Genomic DNA, 27,574 nt, shown 5'->3' on the forward strand with positions numbered 1-27,574 from the left:
GAAAAGGCATCAATACACCAGCAGTGTAACTGAGACTTTTGGATTTGTTTGAATGGGACTGTGGTCCCAGGTTGCACGTTCCCTGTTGGGACAGGCAGCATTGCTTGAATTTCTAAGCACCAAGAAGACGTGTTTGACTTGCCCTGGTCGCCAACACCTCTTGTTCCAGTTTGCTAGCGCCCCTCCAACCTCAGCGTGAACAGGAGGGTGGTGGGGGGGTGGTGGGGTTACAAATCTCGCTCCTTCACTTGGTCTGGTTCATTGGAGGGCTTGGTGGAGGGGGTGAATCTAGTTGGCACAGACCCGCAGTGAAGATTACAGGGTGTCGGAACTCACATGGTACCACCCAATTTAATCTTGCCAGTCCAGACAGCACTGAGACAGTCCCACCGGCCTAACCCTACCCCTCCGAAGACCTGTTCAGTTTGCCCAGGCTGTAAATTCAGAGACACCGTGGCAGGGTGGGATTGTTCACCAGCCGGACACGCCTGGGAAATGGTAGCAGGAGCTCAATGCAGACCCCATCCCCTCCCCTAATCTCCCAGCACCACCTGGCCACGATATTCCCAAGCCTGCGCTGTCCTGTCTCCCTGGAGGCACGTGGCAGAGCCTGGTGGTGTTTGGGGGGGGGTGGGTGGGGGTGTGGGTGATTGGACTCCCCTTTCCCTCTCACATCCTCCTTCCCCAGTGCGGAAGGTGCCTAGCCCCTGCTTCCCACCCCCACCTCCCTCCGCCCATATGGATCACTGTATCACTGAATGGTTTTATCTCGAGAATGCTGCTGGCAAGGTTACACAGAGAATCTCGGGGAGAGGGTGGGCTCTGAGGGTCTGAGGCAAACTCCTTACCCGCTTTGCATGAGAAATGTTCTGATTCCTTTGTAGAAGAGGAAGTTGGAGGCGGCTTCCCTGGCGACCCAGTGCTCTCCAGCAACGCCTGTGGCACCGGCCCCAGAAATACCGACCCCCGTCTATGCACAGGTGAGTTTTGGATGCGGTAGTGGTGGGGGGGGGCGTTGGCAGGGGGTGGGTTCTGTGCCAGCGTTCACGCTGCTCCTCCCTCCCTCCTTTTCTCTTCTCACCCTCTCACTATATCCTCCCTCTGTTCTCCTTATCTCACTCGGGTGAAAGTTTTTAAAAAACTCATTCACAGGATGTGGGTGTCGCTGGCTGGGCCCAGCATTTATTGCCCATCCCTAATTTCCCCTTGAGAAGGTGGTGGTGAGTTGCCTTCTTGAGTGGCTGCAGTCCCTGTGGTGTAGGTACACCCACTGTGCTGTTAGGGAGGGAGTTCCAGGATTTTGACCCAGTGACAGTGAAGGAACGGCCGATATATTTCCAAGTCAGGATGGTGAGTGACTTGGAGAAGAACTTCCAGGTGGTGGTGTTCCCATCTATCTGCTGCCCTTGTCCTTCTAGATGGTAGAGGTCGTGGGTTTGGAAGGTGCTGTCTAAGGAGCCTTGGTGAGTTGCCGCAGTGCATCTTGTAGATGGTACACACACTGCTGCTACTGTGCGTCGGTGGTGGAGGGAGTGGATGTTTAAGGTGGTGGATGGGGTGCCGATCAGATGGGCTGTCCGGGATGGTGTCGAACGTTTCGAGTGTTGTTGGAGTTGCACTCATCCAGGCAAGTGGAGAGTATTCCATCACACTCCTGACTTTCACTGCTGACTTACTGATCGGGAGGTGGGGGAGTGCGGATCTGCCTAAGCAGCCTCCCGATCTGCCTGGGCGAGGGTCAGCTCACGAATGCTGTGCCAGCTTCTCTGTCAGCCAATAACCCTGCATTGCTCCATCGGCCTGGGTGCTATGGTGAGCTGGGGAGAATTAGCCTGTGGGTCCCAGGACCTGGGGGTTCAGCAGATGAGGCAGCAAGTCTCCCCGGGGCACTTGGTGCCGTGTTATGCCAGCTTGGCTGAGTGGGGTGCCCGCTGACTCCCAGCCCTGTCCATCTCCCGCTGCCCTGTTATGTTTTCCCTTCAGATTGCCAGAGCTGCCGTGCAGGTGTAGGGTTTTGGAATGGGGGGGTATGGACACCGATCTGGTCCACCTTGCTCTGGTTTTCAGTCGCTCTGAGCTTCCACTCAACGGAAAATTCTCTCTCTTTGTAGCAAAACGGCTCTGCGAGGAGACCAGTGCCGGCTGTGGCTGGGCGGAAGAGGAAGGCCAACTGCCTGGGGACCGACGAGGTGAGTTCTAGACCGGAGACCTTCCACACAGCCTGTCCTGTTCAGTGTCAGCTCTTGCTCGCTTTGAGACGGCCTGAATATTGGGAGATAAATGGGTGTCTTTCTTTATTGACATATGCAGCACAGAAGGGGGCCAATCTGCCCATTGTGCCTGTCCTGGCTCTTTGACAGATCAGTCCAATCAGTCCGTCTCTCCCCACCTGCTGCTCTCTCCCCCCCTCCCCCCACAGCCTTCCTTTTCGAGTATTTATCCAATTCCCCCCTTTTGAAAGTTCCTATTGAATCTGCTTCCACCGCCCTTTCAGGCAGCGCCTTCCAGATCACAACAACTCGCTGTGTAAAAAAAACATTCTCCTCCTCTCCCCCTCTGACTCTTTTCCCGATTCTCTTCAATCTGTGTCCCTCTAGTTACCGACCCTCCTGCCACTGGGAACAATTTCTCCTTATTCACCCGATCCAAACCCTTCCTGATTTTGAACGCCTCGATTCAATCTCCCCCTTAACCTTCTCTGCTCTAAGGAGAACAATCCCAGCTTCTCCAGTCTCTCCATGCAGTTTCTTGTTTTTCATCTGCTGTAGGCACCAAGACAGCTCGCACACATGGGCCTGTTTGTCGTGTGTGAGCTCTCTCACCAGCACGCTGGGATGGGAGTGTGTGGGCATCTGCCAAGCCCAGTGCTGCCCACCCAGCAGTCCAGGAAGGCAGCTCATTGATTTTCAAGTTTCAGCTAAAATTGCTGACTTTGCTGAGCAGCCTAAATGTCAGAGACATTTGGCAGCTGATTTGTTACAGTGTTCGAAATGTATGGTGCACAGTTCTGCAAATAAGCTCGGAACGAGCAGTAACTAACTTCTTACAATTGGTTGATCACAATGCAGAGCACACTCGGAGTTACCATGCACAGTCCCGGTCTCCGTATCCCACACTCGGAGTTACCGCGCACAGTCCCGGTCTCCGTATCCCACACTCGGAGTTACCGCGCACAGTCCCGGTCTCCGTATCCCACACTCGGAGTTACCGCGCACAGTCCCGGTCTCTCTGTCCCACACTCGGAGTTACCGCGCACAGTCCCGGTCTCCGTATCCCACACTCGGAGTTACCGTGCACAGTCCCAGTCTCCGTATCCCACACTCGGAGTTATTGTGCACAGTCCCGGTCTCCGTATCCCACACTCGGAGTTGCCGCGCACAGTCCCGGTCTCCGTATCCCACACTCGGAGTTACCGCGCACAGTCCCGGTCTCCGTATCCCACACTCGGAGTTACCGCGCACAGTCGCAGTCTCCATTTTATTAAAAGGATATTGAGCCACTGGAGAACGTGTAAGAAAGATTGACAACGGACGATCCCAGAAATTGAGAGGTTAGAACGATCGGGAAAGATTGAACAGGCCGGGGCTCTTTTCTCTAGAAAAGAGACGGCCGAGGGGGTGACCTGATCGAGCTCTTTAAAATGATGGAGGGGGTTTTGATAGAGTCGATGTAGAGAATATTTTTCCACTTGTGTGGGTGGGAGACCAGAACTAGGGGCCCATCGTTATAAGATAGTCACTAATAAATCCGATGGGGAATTCAGGAGAACCTTCTTCACCCAGAGAGTGGGGAGAATGTGGGACTCGCTCCCACAGGGAGTGGTCGAGGTGAATAGTATCGATACATTTAAGGGGGAAGCTGGATAAACACATGAGGGAGAAAGGAATAGAAGGATAAGGTGATGGGGTGAGATGGAGAGGGGGTGGGAGGAGGCTTTGTGAAATGAAACACCAGCATAGAGTGGATGGGCCGAATGGTCTGTTTCTGTGCTGTAAAATGTGGCCCAAATTTACATAATGAGCCACCATTTCCCTCTCTGTCCCCCTTTTATGATGTCACAGTGACGCCAGGGTCCCACGGAAGCTGACTGATGACATCACAAAGCCATTAACTGCCTCCTGCCTCTAACTGTCTCAACAGAATCGAAAGTAACTCCTGCCTCGGGCTGGGCGAGAGGGTCCCGAGGAGCCAGTGACCTGGGGCTGCCTGTGTAAGAGAGGGTCCCGAGGAGCCAGTGACCTGGGGCTGCCTGTGTAAGGAAGAGGGTCCCGAGGAGCCAGTGACCTGGGGCTGCCTGTGTAAGGAGAGGCTCCAGAGGAGCCAGTGAAGCTGGGGCTGCCTGTGTAAGGAGAGGGTCCAGAGGAGCCAGTGACCTGGGGCTGCCTGTGTAAGGAAGAGGGTCCCGAGGAGCCAGTGACCTGGGGCTGCCTGTGTAAGAGAGGGTCCAGAGGAGCCAGTGACCTGGGGCTGCCTGTGTAAGGAGAGGGTCCAGAGGAGCCAGTGAAGCTGGGGCTGCCTGTGTAAGGAGAGGGTCCAGAGGAGCCAGTGAAGCTGGGGCTGCCTGTGTAAGAGAGGGTCCAGAGGAGCCAGTGACCTGGGGCTGCCTGTGTAAGGAGAGGGTCCAGAGGAGCCAGTGAAGCTGGGGCTGGCTCTGTAAAGGAGAGTTTAGCTGGTTCCCCCTTTGATGTTGACCCTCCTGTTTAACAGGACTCGCAGGACAGCTCGGATGGGATCCCCTCGGCACCTCGCATGACCGGGAGCCTGGTGTCGGACCGGAGCCACGATGATATAGTGACGCGAATGAAGAACATTGAATGCATTGAGCTGGGCAGGCACCGCTTGAAACCCTGGTACTTCTCACCTTACCCACAGGAGCTGACCTCCCTCCCTGTCCTGTACCTCTGTGAGTTCTGCCTGAAGTATCTGAAGAGCCTCAAGTGCCTGCAGAGACACCTGGTGAGTTTTGAGGGTGTGTGTGTGTGAGGGGGGAAGGTGGCTGAGGGAAGGGAGGTCAAGTTTGTCTGCTGAAGAACAAGCTGGGTCTGTAACGCTGAACGAGTTCATAGAGTCAGAGCGTTTTACAGCACGGGAAGAAGCCCTTCAGCCCATCGTGTCTGTGCTGGTCATCAAGCCCCTTATCTACTCTAATCCCATTTTTCAGCAATTGGCCTGTAGCCCTGTAAGCTGTGGTAGTTCAAGTGCTCACCTAAATACTTCTTAAATGTTGTGAGGGTATCTGCCTCTACCACATTTTCAGGCAGTGAGTTCCAGATACCCCCCACCCTCAAATCCCCTCTAAACCTCCTTGCTCTTACCTTAAATTTATGCCCCCTGGTTATTGAGCCCTCCAGTCAGGGCAAATGTTTCTTCCTATCTATGCCCCTCATAATTTTGCATACCTCAATCAGGTCCCCCCTCAGCCAGCTCTGCTCTAAGAACAACCCCAGCCTATCTAGTCTCCCTTCATAGCTGAAATGCTGCAGCCCAGGCAACATCCTGGTAAATCTCCTCTGCACCCTCTCTAGTGCAATCACACCCTTCCTATAGTGTGGTGACAAGAACTGCACACAGTACTCCAGCTGTGGCCTAACTAACACTTAATAGAGCTCCAGCATAACCTCCCTGCTCTTGTATTCAATGCCTCGACTAATAAAGGCAAGTACCCCATATGCCTTCTTACCCACTTTATCTACCTGCCCTGCTGCCTTCAGGGATCTATGGACATGCACACCAAGGTCCCTCTGATCCTCTGTACTTCCTAGGGTCCTACCATTCATCATGTGCTCCTTTGCCTTGTTAGTCCTCCCAAAATGCATCACCTCACACTTTTCAGGATTAAATTCCATTTGCCACTGTTCTGCCCATCTGACCAGCCTATCGATATTATCTTGTAGTCTAAGGCTTTCCTCCTCACTATTTACCACACCACCAATTTTCGTGTCATCTGCAAAATTACTGATCACACCTCCTCATTCATGTCTAGATCATTAATGTACACTACAAACAGCAAGGGCCCCAGCATTGAACCCTGCGATACACCACTGGACACAGGCTTCCAGTCATAAAAACAACCTTCGCCCATCACCCTCTGCCTCCTGCTGCTAAGCCAATTTGGATCCAATTTGCCAAATTGCCCTGGATCCCAAGGGCTCTTACCTTCTTGACCATTCTCCCATGCGGGACCTTGTCAAAAGCCTTACTGAAGTCCATGTAGACTACATCAACTGCACTGCCCGCATCTACACACCTAGTCACCTCATTGAAAAGTTCAGTCAAATTTAGACATGATCTTCCCCTGACAAAGCCATGCTGACTGTCCTTGAGTAATCCTTGCCTCTCCACATGGAGATTAATCCTGTCCCTCAGAATATTTTCCAAAAGTTTCCCTACCGCTGATGTTAGTCCCACTAGTTCCCTGGTTTATCCCTACCACCCTTCTTAAATAATGGTACCACATTAGCTGTCCTCTAGTCCTCTGGCACCTCTCCTGTGGCAATAGAGGATTTGAAAATTAATGTCAGGGCCCCTGCAATCTCCTCCCTTGCCTCCCACAGCAACCTAGGATACATCTCATCTGGGCCTGGGGTTTATCCACTTTTAAGCCTGCTAAAACCACTAATACCTCCTCCCTCTGAGTGCCAATTTGTTCAAGTATATCACAGTCCCCCTCCCTGATTTCTAGCCTACATTGTGCCTCCCTTTATGTGTGATTCGACACTCCCACAGTCTCTTTCATAAAACAAAGTCTTGTATTTGCACAGCTGATGCTTCTTCTGACATTGGAGATGTCACTCACAGGTTTACAGGGGATATACAGTGCAGAACCAGGTAATTTGGCCCATCCAATCCATGCTGGTGTTTCTGTCCCACATGAACCTCCTCCCACCCCCTCTGCATCCCACCCTATGGCCAAATCTTTCTATTCCCTTCACTCTCATGTGTTTACCCAGCTCCCCCCTTGTTTTTGATTCTTTCACAGAACGTGGACTTTGCTGACTGGGCCCAGCATTTATTGCCCAACTCTAGTTGCCCTTGAGAAGGTGGTGGTGAGCTGCCTTCTTGAGCCGCTGCAGTCCATGTGGTGTAGGTACACCCACAGTGTTGTTAGGGAGGGAGTCCAGGATTTTGACCCAGCGACAGTGAAGGAACGGCCGATATATTTCCAAGTCAGGATGGTGAGTGACTTGGAGGGGAACTTTCAGGTGGTGGTGTTCCCATCTATCTGCTGCCCTTGTCCTTCTAGGTGGTAGTAGTTGTGGGTTTGGAAGGTGCTGTTGAAGGAGCCTTGGTGAGTTGCTGCAGTGCATCTTGTAGATGGTACACACACTGCTGCTACTGTGCGTGATGGAGGGAGTGAATGTTTAACGTGGTGGATGGACTGCTTTGTCCTGGACGGTGTTGAGCTTCTTGAGCGCTGTGGGAGCTGCACTTATCCAGGCAAGTGGGGAGTGTTCCATCATACTCATGAATTGTGCCTTGTAGATGCTGGACAGGCTTTGGGGAGTCAGGAGGTGAGTTACTCACTGCAGGATTCCCAGCCTCTGACCTGCTCTTGTAGCCACAGTATTTATATGGCTAGTCCAGTTCAGTTTCTGGTCAATGGTAACCCCCAGGATGTTGATAGTGGGGGATTCAGTGATGGTAATGCTATTGAACAACAAGGGGTGATGTATCTATACTATTCACCTCAACCTCTCCCTGTTGGAGTGAGTTCCACATTCTCCCCATTCTCTGGGTGAAGGAGTTTCTCCTGAATTCCCGATTAGATTTATTAGTGACTGTCTTATATCGATGGGCCCCTAGTTCTGGTCTCGCCATAAGAGGAAACATTCTCTCTGATTCCACTCCATCAAAACCTTCCAGAATTTTAAACACCTCTATTAGGTCACCTCTTCGCCTTTTCCCAAGAGAAAGCAGACCCGGCCCATCCACGCTTTCCGGAGATATATTCCCCAGCCTTCCTGGTGGTGTTTAACGTTAACCATTCATCCCAACAGGGACTGTCCTATCCGAATCCTAACAGTAACTCGAATCTCCTAACCCTATCTTGAAATCATGCACTTGTACACTGCCACTGTAATCTCTGAATCATCCCCAGTCAGTCAGTGCCTTGTTATGTCGGCAGTCAGAGCGCATGTGTTATTCACAGGCTGATAAAGCAAACTGCAGCAAGCAGTTAATCTTTCTGGTGACGTATGAACATAGGAGCAGGAGTGGGTCATTCAGCCCCTCCAGCCTGCTCCGGCATTCAATAAGATCATATCTGATCTGACTGTGGCCTCAACTCCACATTCCACCTACCCCCCTGATAACCTTTGTCTCCCTTGTTAGTCAAGAATCTATCTACCTCTACCTTAAAAATATTCACTGACCCTGCCTCCACTGCTCTCCGGGGAAGAGAGCTCCACAGACTCACAGTCCACTCAAGGAAAACATTTCTCCTCATCTGCCTCTTAAATGAGAGGCCCTTTGTTTTTAAACTGAGCCCCCCCCTCGCTCTAGATTCCCCCACGAGACGAAATATCCTCTCAGCATCCACCCCGTCAAGCCCCCTCACGACCTTAAATGTTTCAGCCCGACGCACAAACGATGGGCCGAATGGTCTCTTTCTGTGCCGTAACTTTTCTATGATTCTATGCTTCAATAAGATCGCCTCCCATTCTTCTAAACCCCAATGTATACAGGCCCTTTTCTCATAAGATAACCCCCACTCATCCCAGGAATCAGTCGTGTGAACCTTCTCTGAACTCTTTCTAACACATTTATATCCTTTCTTAAATAAGGAGACCAAAACTGTACACAGTGCTCCAGATGTGCTCTCACCAACGCCCGGTACAGCTGGAGCAAAACACCCCTACTTTTATATTCCATTCCCCTTGCAATAAAGGATAACATTCCATTTGTCTATATTTCACCACACTTCTACTTCTCTTTAGTTCTGGAGAAGAGTCATACGGACTCGAAACGTTAACTCTGTCTCTCTCTCTCTCTCCACAGATGCTGTCAGACCTGCTGAGTTTTTCCAGCAATTTTTGTTTTTGTATCTGTTTCTGCAGCATCTGCTTTTATTCCATTTGTTTCCTTAACGGAGCGGGAATGTTCGCCTCTAGCCCAGGGAGCAAACGGGACTGCACGACAACACCCCCAACGCTGCGGCACTGCGCACCAGCGGGAGGTGTCGGCCTCCGAGATGGGGCTTGAACCCATGACCTCCTCTCTCCGGGTGAGGGCTGACATGCCCTGGAGCCTGCAAACTCTCCACAGCCCACAGCCCTGGACCCCCCAAAAAGCCCCCACACACGGGCAATGGCATTAGCTTCTGATACCAAGCCAGTGGTTGTGTGGACGGCAGGAAGGAGTAGGTGAGCGACCGGAATTGGGAGGGAGCTGGTTAGTCCAGGCTGCACTGCTGTTTTCAGAAAGATGTGTGAACTGTTGAACGAACCAATTCCTGTTGCGAACCTTCACTCACTAATCGTGCCGAATTGCTGTTCTTTTCTGTTAGACCAAATGTAACTTGCGACATCCACCAGGAAATGAAATTTACCGCAAAGGAACCATTTCCTTCTTTGAGATTGACGGCAGAAAGAACAAGGTGAGTGGTTTCTGATTAACATCTGTTCACATCTGTTAATCCCATCCTGCCCCACCCCCCCTCCATACTTACTCAGTCATTTTTTGCATCTTCCTCAGCACTGACGCTCCGACAGTGCGGCGCTCCCTCAGTGCTGACCCTCCAACAGCGCGGCGCTCCCTCAGCACTGACCCTCCGACAGTGCGGCTCTCCCTCAGCACTGACCCTCCGACAGTGCGGCGCTCCCTCAGCACTGACCCTCCGACAGTGCGGCGCTCCCTCAGCGCTGACCCTCCAACAGTGCGGCACTCCCTCAGCACTGACCCTCCGACAGTGCGGCGCTCCCTCAGCACTGACCCTCCGACAGTGCGGCGCTCCCTCAGTACTGACCCTCCGACCTGGAAGTTCCCCTCCGAGTCACTCACCATCCTGACTTGGAAATATATCGGCCGTTCCTTCACTGTCACTGGGTCAAAATCCTGGAATTCCCTCCCTAACAGCACTGTGGGTGTACTTATACCACAAGGACTGCAGCGGTTCAAGAAGGCAGCTCACCACCACCTTCTCAAGGGGCAATTGGGGGATGGGCTGTAAATCCCGGCCCATGCTGTGAAAAAGAGGTGAGGGCCTGGAGGCTGCCAGTGGATTCACCAACTCCTGCAGAGCATGGGAGACACCGGAGTGAGGCAGGGAAGGATAGATGGAGGTTTCTGGGTGCTCCTGTCTCATCGCTGCTTTTATTTTCCACTGTGAACAGAATTACTCTCAGAACTTGTGTCTGCTGGCCAAGTGTTTCCTGGACCACAAAACCCTCTACTACGACACAGATCCCTTCCTATTCTACGTCATGACGGAGTATGACTGCAAAGGTTTTCATATTGTTGGCTACTTCTCTAAGGTAGGCAACTGCTTCCTATCTCCCAGACTAACACCACGAGCAGCGCTGTAATGTAGATCTGTACTGGTTTATATTCCACACGAGCCCCCTCGTGCCCCCCCCTCCATCTCCCCCCATCACCATATCCTTCTATTCCTTTCTCCCTCATGTGTTTATCCAGCCTCCCCCTTAAATGTATCGATACTATTCACCTCGACCACTCCCTGTGGGAGCGAGACCCACATTCTCCCCACTCTCTCTGGGTGAAGCAGTTTCTCCTGATTTATTAGTGACTGTCTTATATCGATGGGCCCTCATTTCTGGTCTCACCCCCCACCACCACAAGGGGAAACATCTTCTCTACGTCGACCCTATCGAAACCCTCTCCATCATTCAGCAGTGGCATAGCAGTATTGTCACTGGACTAGTGACCCAGAGACCCAAGGTTACGCTCTGGGGACCCGGGTTCCAATCCCGCCACGGCAGATGGTGGAATTGGAATTCAGTAAAAATTTGGAATTTAAATGAAGTCTGATGATGATCCCAAAACCATTGCCGATTGTCGTAAAAACCCATCTGCTTTAGGGAGGGAAATCTGCCGTCCTTACCCGGTCTGGCCTACATGTGACTCCAGACCCACAGTGATGTGGCCGACTCTTAAAATGCCCTCTGAACAAGGGCAATTGGGGATGGTTCTAACCTCTGGAATCATCCTTGTGAACATAAATTTCCCAGTCTTGCTCATGTGTCATCCTTTATATCGAAGAACAGAAAAACCCACAAAAATGTTCTTTGTAAAAATAATTTAAATTAGTTCTTGCAGCGAGTGCACTGTTTTATACAACATTTTTTAACTGTTTAGGAGAAGGAATCGACAGAAGATTATAACGTGGCTTGCATATTAACGCTGCCACCATACCAGAGGAGAGGTTACGGAAAGTTGCTCATCGAATTCAGTAAGTAGCAATACTTCCTCACTTGGCCTCTCGCTCAAGAATCAATGGGACTGAATGGCACTGAGGGATAGAGAGAGAGAGATCGATTGATCGTTCAGTCTTATCATGGTCTCCAATACTCCAGATTTAAGAATCCTAAAGTCAGCCCACCCTATTCCCCTGCTCCTTTCCAGCAAGTACATGTCCAGTTTACACACTAAAGCCTCACACCCTCATTGTCCAGTCCATCAATCGCCTCAGCAACTGGTCAAGGCTCTTTTGACAGCACCTTCCAAACCTGCGGCCATGTCACCTAGAAGGAGGAGGGCAGCAGATACACCACCACCTGGAAGCTCCCCTCCAATCCACACACCATCCTGACTTGGAACTATATCGCTGTTCCTTCACTGTCACTGGGTCAAAATCCTGCTACTGACATCCCAGGAACAAACACATCTTAAATTACTCCTTGTGTCCTCTTTGGACTGGGCCAGAAGGTTTGCTCCTTCCTCTCTGCTGTTAGCTGGGACAGTTGTTGGGGCTACACCACAGCCACAAGGTCGAGCTAGAGAGGAAATTAAAACCACGTCAGTCCTGGTTTCCTGCAGTTGCACTGTTACTCATGATCACTGTAGCCTGCAGCAACCAGTTGGGAAAAACAATTTAGGCCACACTAACCTTTGCAGTGTAATTTTTAAAAAAAACTCTCAGGATGTGGGCTTCGCTGGCTGGGCCAGCATTGGTTGCCCATCCCTAGTTGCCCCTTGAGAAGGTGGTGGTGAGCTGCCTTCTTGAACCGCTGCAGTCCCCTGTGGTGTAGGTACACCCACAGTGCTGTTAGGGAGGGAGTTCCAGGACTTTGACCCAGTGACAGTGAAGGAACGGCCGATATATTTCCAAGTCAGGATGGTGAGTGACTGGGAGGTGGTGGTGTTCCCATGTGTCTGCTGCCCTTCTAGATGGTAGAGGTCATGGGTTTGGAAGGTGCTATCGAAGGAGCCATGATGAATTCCTGCAGTGCATCTTGTAGATGGTACACACACTGCTGCTACTGTGCGTTGGTGGTGGAGGGAGTGAATGTTTGTGGATGGGGTGCCAAACAAGCGGGGCTGCTTTGTCCTGGATGGAGTCAAGTGTCTTGGTGAGTTGCTGCAGTGCATCTTGTATATAGCACACCCAGTGGTGCCACTGCGCGCTGGTGGTGGAGGGAACCAGATTTTGGTAACCAATGCAGAATCATCATGTGAGGTTTAATCATCACTTTGCCGATGGCTGAATTAAAGGTTAAATTGCCCGTCCATTCCTGAGAGTCATCCAGACCAGGTTTTAACACCTCGCAATAGGTGCTGTGCTCTTGTTACTGCCTGTTCTGATTTCCAGGTCTCTGTTCCCGTTGATAACCTGTGAAGAACTGGAACCCATGCCTATTGCTGCTTTGTTCTTCCAGGTTACGAGCTCTCGAAGGTCGAGGGGAAGACGGGGACACCAGAGAAACCGTTGTCTGACCTGGGCCTGCTGTCCTATCGCAGTTACTGGTCGCAGACCATCCTGGAGATTCTCATGGAGCTGAAATCCGACAACGGAGAGAGGCCACAGATCACCATCAAGTACGTGAGGGGTGGGGAGGACAGTGTCTCACTGCGTCAGCTGGGGCGGGCGCTCCTTGGGTACCACTCCCCTCCATCGCTCCCCTCTGAGTCAGGACCAGATGGGTTCAAACCCCACCCCAGAGACTGGAGTACAAAATCCATGCCAACTCTCCCACACTAGGTCCAATTTACCCTCCTGTGACACTTTACTATGTTAAAGGCGCTATATCAATGCAGGGTGGTGTTGTTATTTGACACTGCTGAGAGTCAGGAGGGGAGTTGGGGCAGTACCTATCAGCACCATCACCATGCCTCGGTGATATTCTGGAGTAGTGCGCACTGTTTTGGTCTCCTTACCTAAGGAAGGATATGCTTATCATAGAGGGAATGCAACAGAGTGATTCCTGGGATGGTGGGACTGAGGAGACTGGGCCTGTGTATTCGCTAGAGTTTCGAAAAACGAAGCAGACCCGGGTTTGACAGGGTGGATGCAGGGAGGGTGTTTCTCCCTGGCTGAGGGGGTCTGGAACCAGGGGACACAGTCTCCGAGTAAGGGGCAGGTCATTTAGGACTGAGATGAGGAGGAATTTCTTCACTCAGAGGGCGGTGAATCTTTGGAATTCTCTACACCAGAGGCTGTGGAGGATCAATCACTGAGTATGTTCAAGACTGAGATCGATAGATTTCTACATATTAAAAACATCAAGGGATACGGGGATAGTGCAGGGAAGATGGTGTTGCAGTAGATGATCAGCCATGACACAGTGAAATGGTAGAGCAGGTTTGAGGGGCCGAATGGCCTACTCCTGCTCCTATTTCTTAAGTTCCTATGTTACTAACAAGACCTTATACTCACAGATATGAGTGTGGGAAATTATCAGTGGCTGATGAACTTATAGTGGCAAACTCTAAATCCCTCTTCTCTTTCACCTCAGTGAGATCAGTGAACTGACCAGCATAAAGAAGGAGGATGTGATCTCCACCCTACAGTATCTCAACCTCATTAACTACTATAAGGTAGGCACCCGGCGTGTAATGCCTAACTGTGGAGCCCACTGTTCCTTCAGCTGCCAGTGATATTAGCAAGGATGACCATAGCGCACTCCCACACCTGCGTACGGCCGGTTTGAGGGGAGTTGCTCACAAGGTCTGCAGAAGGTCTTCCTCTCAGTCCAAAGAACTCTGCAGCATGGAGAGAGAAAGCACTGTGGGGGGGGTCAGTGCTGAGGGAGCGCCGCACTGTCTGAGGGTCAGTGCTGAGGGAGCGCCGCACTGTCGGAGGGTCAGTGCTGAGGGAGTGCCGCACTGTCGGAGGGTCAGTACTGAGGGAGCGCCGCACTGTGGGAGGGTCAGTGCTGAGGGAGCATCAGTGCTGAGGGAGCGCCGCACTGTCGGAGGGTCAGTGCTGAGGGAGCGCTGCACTGTGGGAGGGTCAGTACTGAGGGAGCCCCGCACTGTCGGAGGGTCAGTACTGAGGGAGCGCCGCACTGTCGGAGGTGCCGTCTTTCATGATGAGGCATGAAACCGAGGCCCCGTCTGCCCTCTCGGGTGGGTGTAAAAGATCCCACGGCCACTATTGGAAGAAGAGCAGGGGGGAGTTCTCCCTGGTGTCCTGGGGCCAACATTTATCCCTCAACCAACATCACTAAAAACAGATGATCTGGGTCATTATCACATTGCTGATTGTGGGATCTTGCTGTGCATAAAATGGCTGCATTACGACATCTCAGTGGAAGTGGCTCAGTAGCTGTTTGGTGTTTTGGGAGCTGCTGTGAATGTGGAACCTTTATAAATGCGAGATCTCCTTTGTTAACTTTGTATTGGAAGGTGTCGTGTGCACTGACTAAATCTTGCTGCTTTGCATGTGTTTTCAGGGTCAGTACATACTCACGCTGTCCGAGGACATTGTAGAGGGGCACGAGAAGGCCATGATGAAGAGGCATCTGCGAATAGACTCCAAGTGCCTGCACTTTACACCCAAGGACTGGAGCAAGAGGGGTAAATGGTGACATGGGACCACACAGCAGCAGCAGCAGAGAGAGAGAGAGAGAGAAAGTGTCAGTGGATCAGGAGCACAGCGGATACAGAGCATTCACCCATTCCTCTCTCTATCACCGTTTCTCTTGTTGCAATCACTCAGCACGTGGCAGACTCTCGTTGTTGGTGCCCACCCAGCTTTCAGTGAGCGATCATTGTTCTTTGGATCCTCGCTCTCTCTCTCTTCCCCCACCTGCACCGACAGGCTTTCTCCGTGACCAGCCAGAATGGACCCAGGAAACTCTCAAGTGTAGTGTGGTGACAGCTGCCTGAGGAGGCTCTGGCAATGCTGAGTTGGACCCGAGTTGAATTGGTTTGGTCGGGTGTTGACCTGTGGCACCTGTCCTCTGCCCTGGGCTGCGGGTAACTTTGGGGCTAGAGGTACCTTGATCGAATGGCCTCCAACCCACGCGGCCCTCGGTGGGATGTTTGGCTGGGGTGTGTTGGGGGCAACGCGCACTGTTTGCACGCACGCACTTTCCAGTGCACAATCCCTGGATGGTGATCGGGAAGGGTGGGGGTGGGGAGCGGAATCCTGGCTCATTACCCCCTCTCCACCCAAACCCCCTCACTCATGAGCTCTTCAGGCTGGGAATGAGGGGCTGACCCGATGTGGAAATCACTGTGTGATGCTGCACTGGCCCAGTGCCTTCACTCCAGTTGCGTCGCGGGCATCTGGAGCTTGAGTCTTGAGGCCTATGAGGCTTGAAGTGAAGACGAGCGGGACCTTGCTTTTGTATCCACAGGAATATTGAAGAGTGTCAGTCCCAGGTGTGTGCAGACTCCGGGAGCCCAACAGGGAGCAGCTCATCGAAACTCTCAGCTGGAAGGAGTTGCCAATTCCCATGGATCGACTGTACTCATGGCAAACTGCTGGTGGACGCCAGAGAGAGACCTTTGTGAGGTGATTGTGTGGGCGATGGTTACAGCAGCCCTGGCACTCACTGTGTCGGAGACTGAGACACAAATTGAAATATCTTGTATCTGGACTCCTGCAGCGAACAACCAGAACTATTGACTTATTTAACTTTCTACATTCAAATAAAGTCAACTCAGTGTAAGAAAATAATGTGTGTGGGTGGAACAATCCCCCCCCAAAACCACCCTGTCCACTACCCATACCCCCTCCCCACTTCACAATCAATCATTAGGGAAAGATTCACAGCTCCAGTGGTGGAGTGGTCACATATATTGATTTTATTAATTGTGTTTTGCACCATTTGGTGTGAGAAATGGGAATGTTGCACAGTTACTGCTTCATCTCCGGGTTTAGTGGATGTACAGCTTGGAGGGAACTTTACTCTGTATCTAACCCCGTGCTGTACCTGTCCTGGGAGTGTTTGATGTGGACAGTGTAGAGGGAGCTTTACTCTGTATCTAACCCCGTGCTGTACCTGCCCTGGGAGTGTTTGATGGGGACGGTGTAGAGGGAGCTTTACTCTGTATCTAACCCCGTGCTGTACCTGTCCTGGGAGTGTTTGATGGGGACAGTGTAGAGGGAGCTTTACTCTGTATCTAACCCCGTGCTGTACCTATCCTGGGAGTGTTTGATGGGGACAGTGTAGAGGGAGCTTTATTCTATATCTAACCCCATGCTGTACCTGTCCTGGGAGTGTTTGATGGGGACAGTATGAGGGAGCTTTACTCTGTATCTAACCCCGTGCTTTACCTGCCCTGCGAGCGTTTGATGGGGACAGTGTAGAGGGGGCTTTACTCTGTATCTAACCCCGTGTTGTACCTGTCCTGGGAGCGTTTGATGGGGACAGTGTAGAGGGAGCTTTACTCTGTACCTAACCCCGTGCTGTACCTGTCCTGGGAGTGTTTGATGGGGACGGTGGAGAGGGAGCTTAACTCTGTATCTAACCCCGTGCAGTAGCTGTCCTGGGAGTGTTTGATGGGGACAGTGTAGAGGGAGCTTTACTCTGTATCTAACCCCGTGCTGTACCTGTCCTGGGAGTGTTTGATGGGGACAGTGTAGAGGGAGCTTTACTCTGTATCTAACCCCGTGCTGTACCTGCCCTGGGAGTGTTTGATGGGGACAGTGTAGGGGGAGCTTTACTCTGTATCTAACCCCGTGCTGTACCTGTCCTGGGTACTGTGGGCTCCTGCCACCCTGCAATCTGAGATGGTAGCTGAGGGTGATGGTAGGTTTTTAGGCTTATGGGGCTGTTAATCATTCTGGAGCAGGAGGGAGAGAGGAGATAACCTCGGACCCATGGGTTTCAGTCAAAACTTTTAAAATGCCAAGAATCTTATTTATATATCTGATGGAAAAAGACACAGCCTGTTTTAACCCTGATACCAATCCTGTTCTGTCTGAGGGTCCAGTCTTTGCGTGTGCTGGGGGCCTGGGCACATGTCAATGGCATGCTTATGCAAGATTGCCAGGAGCATGACAGGCCACTGGCACACGCAATCACATGGCTGCAAGCCCCACCCCCACGTTCTGCTCCCAATGTTCCTTCCCCCCCACCCCCCAAAATGTTCCGCCTCTGCACCCCTCCCCCCACCCCAATTTCCTCCCCAGACCGCCCACCGACCGGCAACATTGTTCCCTAATCTTTTCCTTCCCCACCCCCGCTGCAGACTTGCTGTTGCCTTCTCTTCGGGTGAGGCCTGCTGCTGTTGCATGTCCTGTGCTGTTGTGCTTTTCCAGTGCTGTAACAGGGTCCGACCCAGCCAGTGCTGTAACAGGGTCCGACCCAGCCAGTGCTGTAACAGTGTCCGACCCAGCCAGTGCTGTAACTGCGTCCGACCCAGCCAGTGCTGTAACAGCCAGTGCTGTAACAGTGTCCGACCCAGCCAGTGCTGTAACAGGGTCCGACCCAGCCAGTGCTGTAACTGCGTCCGACCCAGCCAGTGCTGTAACAGCCAGTGCTGTAACAGTGTCCGACCCAGCCAGTGCTGTAACAGGGTCTGACCCAGCCAGTGCTGTAACTGCGTCTGACCCAGCCAGTGCTGTAACAGGGTCCGATCCAGCCAGTGCTGTAACAGGGTCTGACCCAGCCAGTGCTGTAACAGCGTCTGACCCAGCCAGTGCTGTAACAGGGTCCGACCCAGCCAGTGCTGTAACAGGGTCTGACCCAGCCAGTGCTCTAACAGCCAGTGCTCTAACAGCCAGTGCTGTAACAGTGTCCGACCCAGCCAGTGCTGTAACAGTGTCCGACCCAGCCAGTGCTGTAACTGCGTCCGACCCAGCCAGTGCTGTAACTGCGTCCGACCCAGCCAGTGCTGTAACAGTGTCCGACCCAGCCAGTGCTGTAACAGGGTCCGACCCAGCCAGTGCTGTAACAGGGTCCGACCCAGCCAGTGCTGTAACTGCGTCCGACCCAGCCAGTGCTGTAACAGCCGGTGCTGTAACAGTGTCCGACCCAGCCAGTGCTGTAACAGGGTCTGACCCAGCCAGTGCTGTAACAGCCAGTGCTGTAACTGCGTCCGATCCAGCCAGTGCTGTAACAGGGTCCGACCCAGCCAGTGCTGTAACAGGGTCTGACCCAGCCAGTGCTGTAACTGCGTCTGACCCAGCCAGTGCTGTAACTGCGTCTGACCCAGCCAGTGCTGTAACAGTGTCCGACCCAGCCAGTGCTGTAACAGGGTCCGACCCAGCCAGTGCTGTAACAGCCAGTGCTGTAACAGTGTCCGACCCAGCCAGTGCTGTAACAGGGTCCGACCCAGCCAGTGCTGTAACTGCGTCCGACCCAGCCAGTTCTGTAACAGCCAGTGCTGTAACAGGGTCCGACCCAGCCAGTGCTGTAACAGGGTCTGACCCAGCCAGTGCTGTAACTGCGTCTGACCCAGCCAGTGCTGTAACAGCCAGTGCTGTAACTGCGTCCGATCCAGCCAGTGCTGTAACAGGGTCCGACCCAGCCAGTGCTGTAACAGGGTCTGACCCAGCCAGTGCTGTAACTGCGTCTGACCCAGCCAGTGCTGTAACAGCCAGTGCTGCAACAGGGTCCGATCCAGCCAGTGCTGTAACAGGCTCTGACCCAGCCAGTGCTGTAACAGGGTCCGACCCAGCCAGTGCTGTAACTGCGTCCGACCCAGCCAGTGCTGTAACAGTGTCCGACCCAGCCAGTGCTGTAACAGTGTCCGACCCAGCCAGTGCTGTAACAGGGTCCGACCCAGCCAGTGCTGTAACTGCGTCCGACCCAGCCAGTGCTGTAACAGTGTCCGACCCAGCCAGTGCTGTAACAGGGTCCGACCCAGCCAGTGCTGTAACTGCGTCCGACCCAGCCAGTTCTGTAACAGCCAGTGCTGTAACAGGGTCCGACCCAGCCAGTGCTGTAACAGGGTCTGACCCAGCCAGTGCTGTAACTGCGTCTGACCCAGCCAGTGCTGTAACAGCCAGTGCTGTAACAGGGTCTGATCCAGCCAGTGCTGTAACAGTGTCCGACCCAGCCAGTGCTGTAACAGGGTCCGACCCAGCCAGTGCTGTAACTGCGTCCGACCCAGCCAGTGCTGTAACAGCCAGTGCTGTAACAGTGTCCGATCCAGCCAGTGCTGTAACAGGGTCTGACCCAGCCAGTGCTGTAACTGCGTCTGACCCAGCCAGTGCTGTAACAGCCAGTGCTGTAACAGGGTCCGATCCAGCCAGTGCTGTAACAGGGTCTGACCCAGCCAGTGCTCTAACAGCCAGTGCTGTAACAGTGTCCGACCCAGCCAGGGCTGTAACTGCGTCTGACCCAGCCAGTGCTGTAACAGCCAGTGCTCTAACAGTCAGTGCTTGTATGATAATTGTGTAAATCTGATGCATCTGACCATGTCCGATTCAGGAACTTGTTGAGGTGTGTGGTTTTATTTGTAATACAGTCTGTACAGAGTAAATATGAATGTATCGTGCCTCAGCATCTCTGCTCTGCGTTTTATTGTCCTGACTTGCCCCTCTGCTCCCTCCATCCTTCCCTCTCGGAACCTGACTGAATTGAGACGTGGGATGAGTTGTTCGCTGTTTGCTCCTGGCCTCTGAGCGTTGACTGCTGCACTGGACCCTTTCACCCCATCGCACAACCAATCGGAAAGAATAAAGAGGCCGAGTTAAATGTGATTAGAGAATAATCTGTTTATTCCAGCAGGAAGGGGGTGGGGGGTGCCACAAGCAAACTTCCCAAGGGCTCCGAGTCTTGATGTCTCTCTCCAAGTCCTGTACGTCACAGCTGAAGATGGGGTAATGGGGTGGTGAGGGTGCAGAATCTGTTCACTGCTCTTCCACTGGGGCATGAATCTGCAAAATGCAACACAGTTCCCACCACTTAGAAGATTCACGTTTCAAATCGGCATTTGTGGTCAGAAAGCCCCGAGCAACGATTACCCAGTCGTATTGGTGATTATGGTGGAGCTGGCGGTGTTGCTAGTATCTCAAACAGAACTGGCTGACTCTGATCCCATCGGGTTAGGGCTAACCCCACTGCCGGCTCAAACTTCAATTCAATCCAACTCTTGATTCCGCTCGATTACCTTCCGTGCGCGAAAGCCCTGTCCCAATCCCTCGGTCTTACTTGGGACCCTAAAACTGGGGCTTTAATCCAACAACAGCTTTTTCAAAATTCATTCACGGGACGTGGGCGCCGCTGGCTGGGCCCAGCATTTATTGCCCGTCCCTAATTGCCCCTCGAGGAGGTGGCGGTGAGCTGCCTTTGTGAACCGCTGCAGTCCCCGTGGTGTAGGTTAGGAAGGGAGTTCCAGGATTCCTAGCCAGTGACAGTGAAGGAACTTGCATTTATCTAGCACCATTAATGTAATAAATCAGAGCTTGGCCTTGAGATACTTACACAAAGTAAGATCTCATGGTGTACAGGGTAATATATTAACCAGGATGATTGGTTAGCTAACAGGAAACAGAGAGAAGGCATAAATGGTCATTTCCAAATGTAACGTGCCACAGGGATCAGTGCTGGGGCCTCAACTATTTACAATTGATATCAATGACCTAGATGAAGGGACAGATGGTACGGTTGCTAAATTTGCTGATGACACAAAGACAGGTAGGAAATTAAGTTGTGAAGAGGAGATAAAGAGGCTGCAAAGGGATATAGATAAATGAGTGGGTAAAAATTTGGCAGGTGGAGTATAATGTGGGAAAATGTGAACCTATCCACTTTGACAGGAAGAATAGAAAAGCAGCAAATTATTTAAATGGAGAGAGATTGCAGAACTCTGAGGTACAGAGGGATCTGGGTGTCCTGGTACATCAATCAGGAAAAGTTAGTCTGCAGGTACAGCAAGAGATTAGGAAGGCAAATGGGATGTTGTTGTTTATTGCAAGGGGAATGGGATTTAAAAGTAGGGATGTTTTACTGCAGCTGTACAGGGTGTTGGTGAGACCACATCTGGAGCACTGTGTACAGTTTTTGTCTCATTTAAGAAAGGATATAAATGCGTTAGATGTAGTTCAGAGAAGGTTCACTCAACTGATTCCTGGGATGGGGTTTGTCTGATGAGGAAAGGTTGAGCAGGTTGGGCCCTGTACCCGCTGGAGTTTAGAAGAATGAGAGGCGATCTTATTGAAACATATCAGATCCTGAGGGAGGGTTTGACAGGGTGGAGGCTGAGAGGATGTTTCCCCTTGTGGGAGAGGCTAGAACCAGGGGACACAGTTTAAAAATGAGGGGTCTCCCACTGAAGACGAAGATGAGGATTTTTTTTCTCTCAGTGTTGTGAATCCATGGAGCTCCCTTCCCCAGAGAGTGTTAGAGGCAGGGTCAGTGCATATTTTTAAGGCACAGGTAGATAGATTCCTGGCTAACAAGTGAGTCAAAGGTTATCAGGGTTAGGTGGAATGTGGAATCGAGGCCACATCCAGATCAGGCATGGTCCTATTGAATGACCTCCTCCTGCTCCTAGTTCATATAAGGAGATTTCAGGGACAGCTGTCCAACTGGTCAGTTTTAAGGAGCATCTTATAGGAGGAGAGGAGAGAGAGAGAGAGTGTGTGGGGGGAGGAGAGAGAGAGTGAGGGGAGGAGAGAGAGTGAGGGGAGGAGAGAGAGGGAGGAGATGAGAGAGAGGGGGAGGAGAGGAGAGAGAGGGGGAGGAGAGGAGAGAGAGAGAGGGGGAGGAGAGAGAGTGAGGGGGAGGAGAGAGAGTGAGGGGGAGGAGAGAGAGTGATGGGAGGGGAGTGAGGGAGGAGTGAGGAGGGGAGAGAGAGTGAGGAGGAGAGGAGAAAGTGAGGGGAGGAGAGAGAGTGAGGGAGGGGAGAGAGAGAGGGAGGAGAGTGAGTGAGGAGGGGAGAGAGAGTGAGGAGGAGGGGAGAAGAGAGTGAGGAGGGGAGGAGAGTGAGGGGAGGGGAGGAGAGAAAGAGTAAGGGGAGGGCAGAGAGGTTTAGTGAGGGAATTCCAGAGCTTAGGGTCCCAGGCAGCTGAAGGCATGGCCGCCAATGGTGGAGCGATGGGAATCGGGGGATGCTCAAGAGGCCGGAATTGGAGTTTTAAAAAATTATGCATGCGGTCCACATGGAGGACAATACCCAGGCACTATTCCCAGGCACTATACCCAGGCACTGTACCCAGGCACTATTCCCAGGCACTATTCCCAGGCACTATTCCCAGGTCCGCATGCGGGACTACATTGGCCCTCATAACACTGGGCTGGAGAGAGGGCATGGAAAAGTCAGAGCAGAATTGTCGAGTTCAGTTAGTCCTGCTGGACACAGGAGCCGGAGGAGGCCATTCAGCCCCTTGAGCCTGTCCTATCATTCAATTAGATCACAGCCAATCTGTGTATCAACTCCATCTACCTGCCTCGGTTCCATAACCCTTAATCCCCTTACCCCACAAAAATCCAACAAGCTCAGTTTCCACATTTCCAATTCACCCCCAGACTCGACAGCTTTTTGGGGGGGAGAGAGTGTTCCGGATTCCCACTCCCCTCTGTGTGACGAGGTGCTTCCTCACATCACCCTGAACAGCCTGGGTCAAATTTTAAGGTTCTGCCCCCTTGTTCTGGACTCCACCCCCCCAACCCCACCAGAGGAAATAGTTTCTCTCTATCGACCCTATCGAATCCTTTAATCATCTTAAACCCCTCGATTAGATCCCCCCACTTTAACCTTCTACACTCGAGGGAATACAAGCCCAGTCTGTGTGACCCACCCTCGTAATTTAACCCCTTCAGCCCTGGGACCATGCTGGTGAACCTGTGCTGAGCCCCGCTCCGGGGACAATCCTTCTGGAGATACAGGGCCCAGCACTGGACACGGTTACTCCAGGTGGGAGTCTGCAGAAGGGGAAAAGGTTTGAGGGAATGAAAGTAATAATACTCACAGCTTCGGCAAGCTGAGTCCAGCTCATGGCCATGACCACACTGTCATCTGCTGTCGGAGGAGTCTCGAGGTTCCAGTAAGTCACTGAAGAGAAAGCTGATTTCACCCTCACTCTTCGGTCCTGCAATTGACAGCCAAGGTTTTCAGTGGCCTTTGACCTGTTGTCTAACATTATTTCATTCCTCACTGCCACTCGCTGTACCCACTGCAACCGAGCTAACCTTTCCGTCACCAGGAAACAGAGCCTCTGCACATCCATCTCTACAACTGGCCTCCCAGAACGCTTCACTGGGCCGATCTCTCTATCTCTCGGCCAGTAGTTCATGGGTTTGAGTGCCCACTCCAGAGGCCGGAGCCCCAGAATCTAGGCCAACACTCCCCAATGTCAGTACCGAGGGAGCGCTGCACTGTCAGAGGGTCAGTGCTGAGGGAGCGCTGCACTGTCAGAGGGTCAGCGCTGAGGGAGCGCCGCACTGTCGGAGGGTCAGTGCTGAGGGAGTGCCGCACTGTAGGAGGGTCAGTGCTGAGGGAGCGCCGCACTGTAGGAGGGTCAGTGCTGAGGGAGCGCCACACTGTCGGAGGGTCAGTGCTGAGGGAGCGCCACACTGTCGGAGGGTCAGCGCTGAGGGAGCGCCACACTGTCGGAGGGTCAGCGCTGAGGGAGCGCCGCACTGTCGGAGGGTCAGTACTGAGGGAGCGCTGCACTGTCAGAGGGTCAGTGCTGAGGGAGCGCCGCACTGTCAGAGGGTCAGGACTGAGGGAGCGCCGCACTGTCGGAGGGTCAGGACTGAGGGAGCGCCGCACTGTCGGAGGGTCAGCGCTGAGAGAGCGCCGCACTGTTGGAGGGTCAGTGCTGAGGGAGCACCGCACTGTCGGAGGGTCAGTGCTGAGGGAGGGTCAGTGCTGAGGGAGCACCGCACCGTAGGAGGGTCAGTGCTGAGGGAGCGCCGCACTGTCGGAGGGTCAGTACTGAGGGAGCACCGCACTGTCGGAGGGTCAGTAGTGAGGGAGCGCTGCACTGTCGGAGGGTCAGTACTGAGGGAGCGCCGCACTGTCGGAGGGTCAGTACTGAGGGAGTGCCGCACTGTCGGAGGGTCAGTACTGAGGGAGCGCCGCACTGTCGGAGGGTCAGTACTGAGGGAGTGCCGCACTGTCGGAGAGTCAGTGCTGAGGGAGCGCCGCACTGTCAGAGGGTCAGTGCTGAGGGTGTGCCGCACTGTCGGAGGGTCAGTGCTGAGGGAGCACCGCACTGTCGGAGGGTCAGTACTGAGGGAGCGCCGCACTGTCGGAGGGTCAGTACCGAGGGACCACTGCACTGTCGGAGGGTCAGTACTGAGGCTCCCTCTCAGTCAGCCTGCGCCCCTCACAGGTCCTGATGTCAGAAGGGCGACTGACTGCTCTCTCACCTCTTCCTCCAGACACGGCTCATGGTCCTCCTTCAGAACGAGTCCAACGTATCCCAGGGGCACAGGGAGATCCCGACCCCGCAGAGCTCGGCCTCGAAACGACACCTGCATCTCTGAAAGAAATCAGCTGCTGAGAGCTACTTAAACCACCGACTGCAAATCCTTTCACCCCCCCCACCCCCTTGCCGTGTTAGTCCGAGGCCCCGTCTGCCCTCTCGGGTGGGGGTAAAAGATCCCACGGCCACTATTGGGAGAAGAGCAGGGGGGAGTTCTCCCCGGTGTCCTGGGGCCAATATTTATCCCTCAACCAACATCACTAAAAAGATGATCTGGGTCATTATCACATTGCTGTTTGTGGGATCTTGCTGTGCGTAAATGGGCTGCTGAGTTTCCTACATTACAACAGGGACCACACTTCAAAAAAACAGTCCCTCATTGTCTGTGAAACACTCTGGGATGTCCCGAGGGGGTGACAGGAGCTGGAGAGATGGGGATCAGAGCGCAGGGCAGCGGTGAGGGACTGATTGAATAGATCTTTCAAAGATCCAACACAGGCTCGATGGGCTGAATGGCCTCCTCCTGTTCGATGACTGGACGTGTCTGTCTGGGCTCACACATGGTCACCAGGTGGTTGGTCAGACGGCCAGTGAGCCCAGCTTTGGACAGCGTGTTGTGTAAGGAAGGGGCAGCCTGGTCCTTACCCCCATCGCTCTCTCTCACGGCCGCAGTGAAATACTGACGCACGTTGGCATCTCCATCCGATCTGACCTCTGCCGGCAGCAGGTGGAGTCCATCCCTTGGTGGGTCTTTCACTGAGCTCAGGTCCAGCTCGATCACTGGGCTGCCCGTGTCTGTCATTCTCCTCTACCTGGGGGGGACTGAGAACCCACAGAATCCACAATCACTCACTACTCCGCACAATAAACATCGAGACACACAGACCCTCCCCCACTCTCTCCCCCTGACCCACACTCTCCCCCAGACCCACACTCTCCCCCTGACCCACACTCTCCCCCCGACCCACTCTCTCCCCGTGACCCACACTCTCCCCCTGACCCACACTCTCCCCCAGACCCACACTCTCCCCCAGACCCACACTCTCCCCCAGACCCACACTGTCCCCCCGACCCACACTCTCCCCGTGACCCACACTCTCCCCATGACCAACACTCTCCCCATGACCCACACTCTCCCCGTGACCCACACTCTCCCCATGACCAACACTCTCCCCATGACCCACACTCTCCCCCTGACCCACTCTCTCCCCCCGACCCACACTCTCCCCCAGACCCACACTCTCCCCCCGACCCACACTCTCCCCCCGACCCACACTCTCCCCCCGACCCACACTGTCCCCCCGACCCACTCTCTCCCCGTGACCCACACTCTCCCCGTGACCCACACTCTCCCCGTGACCCACACTCTCCCCCAGACCCACACTCTCCCCGTGACCCACACTCTCCCCCCGACCCACTCTCTCCCCCTGACCCACACTCTCCCCCAGACCCACACTCTCCCCCCGACCCACACTGTCCCCCCGACCCACTCTCTCCCCGTGACCCACACTCTCCCCCAGACCCACACTCTCCCCCCGACCCACACTCTCCCCCCGACCCACACTCTCCCCGTGACCCACACTCTCCCCGTGACCCACACTCTCCCTCCGACCCACACTCTCCCCCCGACCCACACTCTCCCCCCGACCCACACTCTCCCCGTGACCCACACTCTCCCCCCGACCCACACTCTCCCCCCGACCCACACTCTCCCCCCGACCCACACTCTCCCCCAGACCCACTCTCTCCCCCCGACCCACACTGTCCCCCCGACCCACACTCTCCCCGTGACCCACACTCTCCCCGTGACCCACACTCTCCCCGTGACCCACACTCTCCCCCAGACCCACACTCTCCCCCAGACCCACTCTCTCCCCCCGACCCACACTGTCCCCCCGACCCACACTCTCCCCGTGACCCACACTCTCCCCGTGACCCACACTCTCCCCGTGACCCACACTCTCCCCCAGACCCACACTCTCCCCCAGACCCACTCTCTCCCCCCGACCCACACTGTCCCCCCGACCCACACTCTCCCCGTGACCCACACTCTCCCCGTGACCCACACTCTCCCCCAGACCCACTCTCTCCCCCCGACCCACACTCTCCCCCCGACCCACACTCTCCCCGTGACCCACACTCTCCCCGTGACCCACACTCTCCCCCAGACCCACTCTCCCCCCAACCCACTCTCTCCCCCCGACCCACACTCTCCCCGTGACCCACACTCTCCCCGTGACCCACACTCTCCCCGTGACCCACACTCTCCCCGTGACCCACACTCTCCCCGTGACCCACTCTCTCCCCCCGACCCACTCTCCCCCACTGACCCACTCTCCCCCCGACCAACTCTCTCCCCCTCCCCCACCCTCCCCCCCACTGCCCCATTCTCTCCCCCTGACCGAATCTCCCCTCCACCGACCCGCACCTCCCTCCCTCTCCCCTCCCTCCCTCCTCTTCCCTCCCTCCTCTTCCCTCCCTCCCTCTTCCCCCCTTCCCTCCCTCCCTCTTCCCTCCCTCCCTCTTCCCTCCCTCCCTCTTCCCTCCCTCCCTCTTCCCCCTTCCCTCCCTCCTTCCTCTTCCCTCCCTCCCTCCTTCCTCTTCCCTCCCTCCCTCCTCTTCGCTCCCTCCCTCCCCTTCGCTCCCTCCCTCCCTCCCCTTCGCTCCCTCCCTCCCTCCCCTTCGCTCCCTCCCTCCCTCCCCTTCGCTCCCTCCCTCCCTCCTCTTCCCTCCCTCCTTCCTCTTCCCTCCCTCCCTCCTCTTCCCTCCCTCCCTCCTCTTCCCTCCCTCCCCTTCCCTCCCTCCTCTTCCCTCCCTCCTCTTCCCTCCCTCCCCTTCCCTCCC

At 54.0% G+C, this 27,574-nt stretch overlaps 3 protein-coding genes across 6 annotated transcripts in view; 2 read left to right on the forward strand and 1 right to left on the reverse strand.

Annotated features, from left to right (window-relative positions):
• LOC144675837 (histone acetyltransferase KAT5) overlaps window positions 1-16,451 on the forward strand; it is a 32,473-nt gene extending 16,022 nt beyond the window's left edge. For all 4 annotated transcript variants that reach the window (XM_078536408.1, XM_078536411.1, XM_078536409.1 and 1 more), the window contains 9 exons: window positions 885-980; window positions 2,112-2,189; window positions 4,708-4,956; window positions 9,506-9,595; window positions 10,332-10,472; window positions 11,314-11,407; window positions 12,834-12,993; window positions 13,911-13,992; window positions 14,850-16,451. In XM_078536408.1, the coding sequence (XP_078392534.1) occupies window positions 885-980; window positions 2,112-2,189; window positions 4,708-4,956; window positions 9,506-9,595; window positions 10,332-10,472; window positions 11,314-11,407; window positions 12,834-12,993; window positions 13,911-13,992; window positions 14,850-14,984 (1,125 nt within the window). In that variant the 3' untranslated portion in view covers window positions 14,985-16,451. The remainder of the gene's footprint in view (window positions 1-884; window positions 981-2,111; window positions 2,190-4,707; window positions 4,957-9,505; window positions 9,596-10,331; window positions 10,473-11,313; window positions 11,408-12,833; window positions 12,994-13,910; window positions 13,993-14,849) is intronic.
• Window positions 15,299-19,851, forward strand: LOC144675839 (uncharacterized). Its single transcript, XM_078536414.1, has 3 exons — window positions 15,299-15,375; window positions 17,540-19,591; window positions 19,703-19,851. Exons 1-3 carry the CDS (start codon window positions 15,299-15,301, stop codon window positions 19,752-19,754), a joined length of 2,181 nt encoding a protein of 726 aa, XP_078392540.1. The 3' UTR covers window positions 19,755-19,851.
• Window positions 19,852-20,053: 202 nt separating this feature from the next.
• rnaseh2c (ribonuclease H2, subunit C) lies at window positions 20,054-25,618 on the reverse strand. The gene is made up of 4 exons (XM_078536413.1): window positions 25,376-25,618; window positions 24,675-24,787; window positions 23,270-23,389; window positions 20,054-20,233 (listed from the first exon to the last, which is right to left on the reverse strand). Exons 1-4 carry the CDS (start codon window positions 25,530-25,532, stop codon window positions 20,207-20,209), a joined length of 417 nt encoding a protein of 138 aa, XP_078392539.1. The 5' UTR covers window positions 25,533-25,618; the 3' UTR covers window positions 20,054-20,206.
• Window positions 25,619-27,574: the final 1,956 nt, after the last annotated feature.

The sequence above is a fragment of the Cetorhinus maximus genome, unplaced genomic scaffold (genome assembly GCF_964194155.1).
Source record: "Cetorhinus maximus unplaced genomic scaffold, sCetMax3.hap1.1 HAP1_SCAFFOLD_1189, whole genome shotgun sequence".
Classification (NCBI taxonomy): domain Eukaryota; kingdom Metazoa; phylum Chordata; class Chondrichthyes; order Lamniformes; family Cetorhinidae; genus Cetorhinus; species Cetorhinus maximus.